Source organism: Trachurus japonicus, chromosome 19 (assembly GCF_045865225.1).
Source record: "Trachurus japonicus isolate A0001 chromosome 19, Traja_1.0".
Classification (NCBI taxonomy): Eukaryota; Metazoa; Chordata; class Actinopteri; order Carangiformes; family Carangidae; genus Trachurus; species Trachurus japonicus.
The window spans coordinates 25,427,481-25,436,929 of NC_140925.1; the positions used below are offsets into that span (position 1 = coordinate 25,427,481).

Genomic DNA, 9,449 nt, shown 5'->3' on the forward strand with positions numbered 1-9,449 from the left:
TAAAGCATTTTGTGTCCCTCTGTAAGTCAATAGTCTTTTATGGACACTCCCAGGATAAACTTCTACTGCAAATACAACACAGTCATCATTGAACACCTCATAAAACACAGAGCATGTGTTTACATACACTGTGAGTCATGTCAAGTGAGATTGGTAAAGTAGGTTATATCTGTCAGGTGTAACCTTTACCGTCACTTTAAACCTGGTCAGCTGGTAGAAATGACCCTTTACAGTGGTGCAAACTCACCAGCTGTAGGCAGGAAGTCCAAACACACCCAGACACAGAAGAAGGAGAAACAGCTTTGTCCTCAACAGTCAACTGGAGACTAGTCCGTGCAGGGAGTGTTGGAGAAATGCAGTTGAGGACATCCAGGGAGACGCAGGATGGTGAGCTTCACCTTAAAAGAGAAACCATCCCACTCTCAGATCACAGACATGCATGGATGTGGATGTCATACAAACAGTAACACAATGTGTTGACTTCTTTTGCGATTTGTAAATTTACCTCGTTCTTCAGCGACTTGCTGAGGTAAATGTTGAACTCGTCCACGCTGCTGACGTGCAAGTCATTGATGGCCAGAATTTGGTCTCCTTTGTGGAACAGACACACTGTCTGTGGCTGGCCCGTCCATCCAGACACACTGTGAAGTTGATTTTGACTTGAATATACAGTATAAGGCAAAGTGTTGAGATCACAATAATTACAAAAAAACAACAACTTCCTTTAGTATTAACAAAGGTTTGTTGACTCTGAAAATCGTCACCATTGTCAATTAATGGCTTTAGCTACATAATGTAAATTGAAAATATAAAGTCACTAATATCCTTGACAGAATCATTGTCTGTTCTTCTGCAAATTTGTTTTAAATCACACATCTGACAGTGGATACGCTTTGATTTTATCAAGCCAACAGCTTCCATCTTAGGTGATCTACACTGAACGCCTTGCATGAACACAACCTGTCCACAGACACTGGAAGAAGACTGAATGTGCTGCTACTGCTGCTTCACCAGCATACTGCCTTCATTAACAATTACTGCTGCTTTAATAACATCTCCAGAAGTCAAGACCAAAGCTGAGAGTCCCAAAGAGCCAGGCCTGACATAACAACTCAACCAGGATTACCATAAATTAGAGTAAATAGCAACCTAAGTGAGACCTACATGTAAAAAGCCAAATTGCCTTGTAAAACAGAAAAGAAATTAAACTATGATCATATTTGTATTTTGTGCAAATAAATGAATGAATACTGAGATCAATGTGTAAATCTACATTAAGTCTCTAAGTCTAACACAACACATACTGTATAAAAGCTCTGAACCAGAATGCAAAAAATAAATGAGCAGACGGCTCCTGCAGTGCACATTCAAGTCAGACTTTTCTCAAATGCAAAAAGTGAAAATGAGGACGTGCAGCATCGCTGCCAGCACGGCCTGATCTGAACCATGCTTTCAAACAAATGGAAGCTATAATTTATGGGATGAAGACAAATCTGCAGCAGAACAGTCAGGAGTGACTATGACACACATCTGTGACTTCAGTGTCTTCATTAATAATAATGGAAACAGTGAAGGAAATAAAAACAGACTGGAACATTGGTTTCTATGCTCTTATACTGTATATACGTTCTTGTGTTTTATATTCTTTTCTTTAGGTTGCATTGGTGAAGCCTGTCCAGATATTTTTGTCAAAGAAGTCTAATATGTGAGACATCTCTACAACAGGAAAGTAATTCTTCTTCCTCACAGCCTACCTTGGTTTTCCATCCACTCCTGTGACAGTCAGGTGTTTTTTCAAATCTGCCTGCTTGACCTTGATATCTCTTTCGTCTGGGGCCATGAAGTCAAGACTAGAAAGGAAAAACAACTGAAGCTGTATTCAACAGTTCTCTATATATTTTAGACACGATACAAAGAAACATTTAATTGTACAATACAATAGGAATATTGTACTCATCAGAATTTTAAGTAAGACAATTTTCCAAAGATCTTGCTACATTTCTATTAAATCATTAGTAACTTAATTGCCATACATTACAAAACCAATACCTTAACTAAAATGGTCAAAATGTTATCCAATAATAAAAGTCTGCATTGGATGTCTCATAAAAGCAGATGTTTGTGGTCCATTGTATTATTGTGAGTGTCTGTAAAGATAAGCACTTCTAATTTTATTTGAACGACTCATTCAAATTCTGAATGAGTCACTTGCAGAGTTATTGATGTTTAATGCCGGGTTCTTCTTGAACTATTATTACGCCACCGTCTGCCTTGCAAAAAATCTCTGGAAACTGCTCCAACGAGTTCTGCAACATGTGCCGTGTCTCAGTGCTCTGAGTCACCATAAATCTGGTCGTATCGGTTTAACTTGATCTGTGTAACCATTACAAAGCTGTTTCTGACATTTGTTGGCACCGGGAGGGTTCAAATGTCTCCTTGTACTATTAACAAGTAGAGCAACTTTTGGATTTGAGCCTCACTCAGTTGATCATCACATCCCACATTAATGTGGCTTTTTCCCTTGTTTGTCTCATTACCATCATTCAAACAGTACCTTCCACTGGCAGCTACTTTCTGGATTCAGGGTCAGTTGCTTCACCATCTCACCTTTCAGTGGAGCCTTGATTTTCCTGTGTGTGCATGTTTGTACTCTCAAGTATCTCCACAGGAGGGATGGCGGTAGCGCTGTAGTTGCTGGGGTTGCTGCTGAAGTCTGAAGGAGATGTTTCTTCTCTGTAAGAACAAGTGACATCATGAGGGATCTTATCAGGAACATGTCTCGGTTACATTCAGCTGGTAGCCACTTATATATTCTTGGCTGGCATCTAACAAAAGACTATGAGACAGCTTGGAGAGACGGTGGGAATAAACAGCAAAGAGAGAGAGCCAAGGCCAATACTTCATGCTGACGACACCCACTGCAGCTAAAGAGTGACACAGAGGAAGAACTATCTAAATCTGTATGCACTAACATGGGGGGTGACTAACACGCAGACAGCATAACAACAGAGTCTGGCAGTGTATAAGAAGCTTTGGATGAACAGAAATCTACATTTGTCTTCGTGGTGGAAAAATAACAACAATAGAAAAGGAAGAAAGAGTCAATACAGAGTGCAAAAGCATCAGGATAGGTTTTTCTCAGTTGCATAAATTCGGAGCAGATGTCTTGGGGTTTTTTAAAAAGTAGAACATAATAGCAACATGAAAGGAGCAAATAATTCCCCAATCACTGAAGAGGCACTTTAAAAAAAACAAGTCTTTTGACCCATATGGCAAATGTAGTAGTGAAGACTGTCTTAAGTGTGGCAGCACAGTGGTCGGCTACTTAGAAAGAAATCAGACATCAGGGTGAAGCGCAATTATCTCTGAGTTTGATATTACAGCAAAATGTAACAAAGCAAACAACAGAGGAGAGTGTGTTTACTGTAGAGATGATTGGGATGAAGAGGGTGAGACACCTGTTGCACTGGTCATTGATTAACACACTTGTCTGAGGAACAGGAAGGTCAAATGCGATTGGCTGAAAGCGGCTAACACATCCTAGTTAGTCATTGTTAGCATTGTAGCAGCCTTGCTACTTCAAAAGATGTAGGCTATTTGTCTCTTTATTTGGGGGAAAAAAAGATTTAGATCAAGAGACAATGTTCCTTTTACAAATTAAAAGCACATAACACAAGCTTCTTCAGTTCACTGCACACAGGTTCGTAGTGTGGTGGCTAATCCATTGCAAATTATTTTGGCAAAGTCACTAAAATCTGAAATTGACTACTTGGACAAGAGTGCAAAACCTGGGCTATGGCTTTGATGAATATCACCATTGCAGTGCAGTCAACTGTGAACGCAGTTAGCAGTTTATGTGGGATATACTGTATTAGTAGGCTAATTACATCCGAGTCTAGGGAGATGTTAATCAGTCCTGAGCTGTAAGACTAAGTTCAGTTTACATACGGTCTGAACCAACAGCAGTAAAACAGCTTATGTAAAAATCTGTAAAGCTGATCAGATAAACAAGATGAAAAGACTGTATTTTATCTGGCCAAGTGCGTGAGTTACCAAACAGGCTCTCAGGTGCCTCCAGTCCTGGAGTGTCAACAGTTTCATGGTATAAAAATAACACCCTTGTTATTGTCAGTGAAGATGTGTCAGCCAATGAGGCCATGGTTACCTCTGAAGAGTGAGTTATTTTGGTATCTGGGCCACTGAGAAAACATGTTGCACAAAGAACAGAGGGCACTGACATCGGAGAAAACGTGAAAAGTCAAGAATACACACAAGGACCAACAGAAAAGAAAAAACAGTGTCATTAGTCTGAGAGATCTACCTGTCCTCAGAGTCTGTCTCCTCATCAAACTGAGGCAGTGGGGCGCTCCGGGTCCGCAGTCTGCTGAAGGCCTGAGTCACAGACAGCACCAGACCGCCACTGGCAACATCTTCAACTTCACGGCTTCTAGAGACATTTGACACAATTAACTTCTTTCTATATATACAGTATTTACAATTATTAGAAAACATAACTTTTTCTTCAGTGATGTGGATCAAACTTACACTCCCTGAGCTACATGGCTAAGCTTGTCCATTGATACGTATCTAAGAGAAAGAGGTTTGCAGATCAACAGACAGAATAAACACTGGCGCAAATCCACATGAAGAGAAGTGACATACATCTGGGAAACAGTATCTAACACTTACACTGACTCCTTGCTTTGGTAATCTGTGCTGTATGAATGGTTTTCATAGACCTGGGAAATCAGACAGACACGTGATCAACATCTCTCTCTTAACACTGACATTAAGGAGCTGTCAACCTGTGTGTGTGTGTGTGTGTGCTACACTTAATTCACAATGACTGAAAAAAAAAAACCTTTGACACACTCGTTCAGAGAGAGAGAGGTACAATATAAATTAGTGACAATACACTACAGCACTACAACATCTCAATCAAAAGAATGTCTAAGTTGAAATAACAAATACAAAATCTGTTTTCCTGACACTGTCTGGTACCAAGAGTAGAATAGATCCGACTCCAGCTTCTTCAGGATTTTATGATTTATTTATTTTTTTGAATGACAGTAAAATGTGTGTAAACTTTGTTTTAAATGTGCTTTATAAATAAAGTTTGACTTGACTTGACTTGACTTGACTTGACTTGACTTGACTTGACTTGACTTGACTTGACTTAACTTGAATAAGTTGAATGTGTCTTTTCTGACTGTCTGTGTTCTGACACATCAGTTACTTGATCATTCAAGAAAATAACTGGCAGATTCATTGATATTAAAAGCAATAGAAATGGCAGTCCTACTTGTGCTTGATTCTGGTAAGCTCTCGGGTAGTCGTAGACTGGATTCACAGGCTCTGATGCACGTCTTCTGGAAAAATCTTTAGCCTGTTGTCAGAGAGCAAAGCACCATACTGTATGTTACCAAAAGTGAAAAATAACTTCCAATTGCCCTACCAGATATTAATTAAAAATGGTTATGTTAAGATGTTGCACCTCTTCAGTGACATCCAGAGAATTTTGAAGCGGATAAGACATGGGCCGGGTTTTTAATGATGGCTGTAAAAGAAAAGAAAAACACCTTTCAAAGCATTAACGTGTAACAATATTTGTGTGATTACAGCAAGTTCCACATAATTCTAGAGGCACTTTGTGTGCTGCCTTCACCTCAGTCTGCCAGGGTTGGACGTACAGTGGGTATACAGTATAAGAAATAAGTGCCATGAAACAGTGAAGAACAATATTTCATATGAAAGAATTTCAGGAAAAAATGATTTTAAAAAGCTGTTATAAATTTATTTGGATTAATAGGTAGTTAGAGTTCAATTCATGTTGGTAACAGGGGAATTTTTGTCATGCAGCAAGATCTTGTCACGCAAAACCAAAGGTGTGGCAGATATGTGCCATGCATTGTAACTATTCATGGCAGTGTAATGATGGAATTAGAAGTTCATCTGCCTCCTATAGAATAAATAGTATTATATAAAAGAAACACTGTGATCAAGTGATACGGATGATGAGTTAGTATTTGTTTGACAGACATGCAGCGTTCCAGTGAACCACCTTTTCAAACTCAGTGTCTGAATTCTTCTTGGGTCTGGAAATAGCCTGATGAAACAAGGAAAAGAAGGTCTAATTTCAAAAGTCAAAAGTAGTTGGGGGAATTCAAGTGCTGTGTGAACAAAGGCAGAGGGAGACAGTTGGAAATAAGGTTAACTAGTGACATAAATTATTTATATTTACCACGGCTATTTGCTCCGGATTATACAGTTCCTTCAGGAATAAGAAAATATGTCAAAAAATTATTGTCGTTGTCAGCAACACAGTCAGCAACAGGAGCTGGTAAGCATATGTGATATAAAAAAGCATGATGCAAGAGAAATATAGGCAGACATCAGCTTTAACAAAACACAAAGAAGTAAAGCAGTCAAGGAAAACTCTACCTTAGAACTCATGCATTTATGTGGCCGGTTTTGCAGAGCCTCAAACAGGTCAGTGAACCAACCATCCACTTCATCACTACAAGAAAAAGAGAGAAAAGAACCTGAATGAACCTTTTAATTCCCCACCACCCCACCACAAATTATGGATGTTACATTCAATTTAAAATTCAATTCTAAAGTCAAATATAGAGTGGTAATGCTGACATTTAGTGATAATTTAGTGTGGACAAAGTGGAAGGCAAAGCCATTATCAGCTGTAGACTGTTACTAAACACACAGGCAACATCATAATTTAATCCTGATTGTTAGACCTCCCAGAATAGTAGATGGTGTAAAGGGCAGGGAAGTGTTTTATGAGGCACTGTGAAAGTGTCATTAGGGGCCTTGAGAGGAGGATCAGCCAACCAGCTGTGGCCTCAAACCTGGCTACACTATCACTGCCTTTCAAATCAATGCAGCTCATTTACTTTGGACTTTGTTCTGAAATCCAAAACGGCGTCCTTCTGAATATAGTTTGTGGAAGAAGTGTGGATTAGTATCAACCCTTTTTTCATCAAGACGAGATAGGGGTTTTGTTTTTTGCTGGTGGGTGCCCATGCACATGAGTCAAAATCATTTTGTGCTTTATATCACCATTTAAAATCAGAAGACTGACCTGTTTTCCCCGACAAAGAAGTATTCCCGCTCCGCAGCCCTAATGAACAGGACACAGGACGGAGGGCACTTGAAGCTCCGTTGGATCCATTCCCAACTCTGGTGGTGCTCAGGACTCCCATACAGCAGTGAGATTCTAAAACAAGGACACAAAAGATCGAGGTGTGAAATGGAAGCAACATTAAGATCATCATCCTTATATTCTTAATGTTTTATTCTTTAAAGGTTGCTATTAAATGAGTAGATTGATGACATACTGTGACAAGTTAATCCCTCCGAGTGGCCTGTCCCTCTCCTCTGCACTCCTGAAGTACTTCAGATGATGCTCCTGATCACTGACTTTAAACAGCACAAAGTATCTCCTCTTCCATGATCTCTGCAGGACAAACCCAATGAAAGTAAATAAAACACACCCACACAAATGTAACTGATTGTTAATTATCTTTTGTGTAATTATCATGGTCATTGTCACCTCTGTCTTCAAGCGTTTTGGCGGAGGAGATTTGTGCAGATATCCAGATCTTATTTCTGTTATGGTCTCAGCTGGTGTGTAGAAAAATGTAGTTCCACCTGAGGGCAAAAGGAAAATCCCTCATTCTGTGATCAGTTGTTTAAATATTTGTTCACAGAAATCTGACTTTACTTTCCAGTAACTATCATGTGGGAAAAGCCCAAGAGGATTCATAGACTAGAGAATAGAGAATAGAGAATAATGAACACAAGTAATGACTGAAAGAAACATGTCACAAAAAGGAAGCAATTAAACATATCATATGTATTGCTTTGGCACATTCTTTCAGATCAGATGAATATTTTCACATCCAGTTTCCTGATACAATGTCAACAGCCCAACAATAATAGAAAATAACCTGTAAATGTAAATCAAGTTCCCAGATTTAATACATTACCTGCATTCTTCTGCTTATACATTGTAACCAGTCCTCTGTCTCTTCAAAAGCGCATGAAATATCCAGAGGTAGTTAACCTTTCAAAGAAAACAATGTAGGGGTTAAAAATACTCTCATGCATCTGTGTAAACAGAGCGGGAGAAGAAGAAAGTTCACATGTACACCTGTGCAGGGAAAATGACAGCCAACTGTGAGGGTCAATATATAAGTATAACTACGTACAGTATAAACATACATACAACATACAAACAGAATCTCAACCATGTGAAAATTGTATTTCATAAATAAAATTCATACAAAAAATGTATTTAAGTTCACACAATTTATATCTCACATGTCTAAGTCTCCTAAAATAATGTGTCTGTGTCTTAAAGGATGCACATTGAATAATGTGTCATATCACAGAGAAGTTAAAAAATAAATTAGAAAATGTATTGAGGATAAAAGATTCTGACGCGATACAAAATGTATACATAACACCTCACCTCACCTCTGGAGCACCTGTCCGCTCTGCACACCTCACCCAAGTCAACCAAAGTTAAGAGCTGCACCAGGAAGCTGGATGGCTGCTTGGCAAACCACAGGCATTCATTAAGAAAACTGGAGTTTCTGGTTCAACGGATGTTTTTTTTTTTTTTTTAAGGTTTATTTGTGGGCTTCAGAACAAAACACCTATTCACTCACTGAAGCAAAATACATGTTTCATCCTTGATAGATTTTATATAAAATAAAACTTAGCCCTTAGACAACAAAAAATAAAGTTTGTGTCACAGACAATGCTGATTTTCAGTGTTTATGTAGGCCTATAGATATGATTGGTTGGTATCTCATAAACACTAATGAGGGGTTAAACTGCTACTATGCAAATATTTATTAGCAGAATCACTGTTACTGTATGTTCCCTATAAGGAGGTGATTAGTTAATCTGTCTCTAAATTATCTTTCAAATGTTTGTGTCAGTCTGAATGATGACATTCCTCACATGGAGCCATGTGGCCCTGCTGTACTGTGCTGTGCTGTGCCGTGCCGTGCTGTGCCACTTTGCCCGTGTCCTCTGATGAGAAACACGTCAGGATCACAGTGAGGAGGCGGGAGGGGGTCAGTTAGACTCTGAAGAAGCAGATTTAAGAGATACTCTGTGGGTGCACCGTGACGTTAGTCATGTCGGTCATTAGACGGACGGGAGTCAGCTGCGTTTGTTGCTTTTGACGTCCCTCTACACGTGCATATGCACAGAGCATTTGTGCTATGCATGAAAGAAGGTCAGGGGGTCATTCACGCCGAGACACATCAGCTGAGACAAATTTAACTTTATTGTGCAGAAACCTCCATTTGTACTTTTGTATTTGTGAAAAGGCTGTGTATGAACACCAACTGTGTCTCACTCATTGCAAATTTCTTCAAATAAGCAAGTGGGTCAACACATAAACACACTCTCACACACAC

General features: G+C 39.2%; 1 protein-coding gene across 1 annotated transcript; it reads right to left on the reverse strand.

The window, feature by feature from the left end:
* Positions 1–110: 110 nt before the first annotated feature.
* Positions 111–9,166, reverse strand: LOC146968180 (pleckstrin homology domain-containing family S member 1-like). The gene is made up of 14 exons (XM_085762304.1): positions 9,139–9,166; positions 8,986–9,057; positions 7,568–7,665; positions 7,353–7,471; positions 7,097–7,231; positions 6,442–6,517; positions 5,495–5,557; positions 5,303–5,386; positions 4,690–4,739; positions 4,322–4,444; positions 2,608–2,733; positions 1,755–1,850; positions 506–641; positions 111–398 (listed from the first exon to the last, which is right to left on the reverse strand). Exons 1-14 carry the CDS (start codon positions 9,164–9,166, stop codon positions 327–329), a joined length of 1,278 nt encoding a protein of 425 aa, XP_085618430.1. The 3' UTR covers positions 111–326.
* Between the last annotated feature and the right edge of the window lie 283 nt (positions 9,167–9,449).

Coding starts and splice junctions, on each gene's coding strand:
- LOC146968180 (XM_085762304.1), bottom strand. CDS start 9,166: ATGACTAACGTCACGGTGCACCCACAGA. Junction 5,387..5,494: donor CTCTGGATGTCACTGAAGAG/GTGCAACATCTT, acceptor CTCTGACAACAG/GCTAAAGATTTTTCCAGAAG. Junction 1,851..2,607: donor AATCAAGGCTCCACTGAAAG/GTGAGATGGTGA, acceptor TTTCCTTTCTAG/TCTTGACTTCATGGCCCCAG.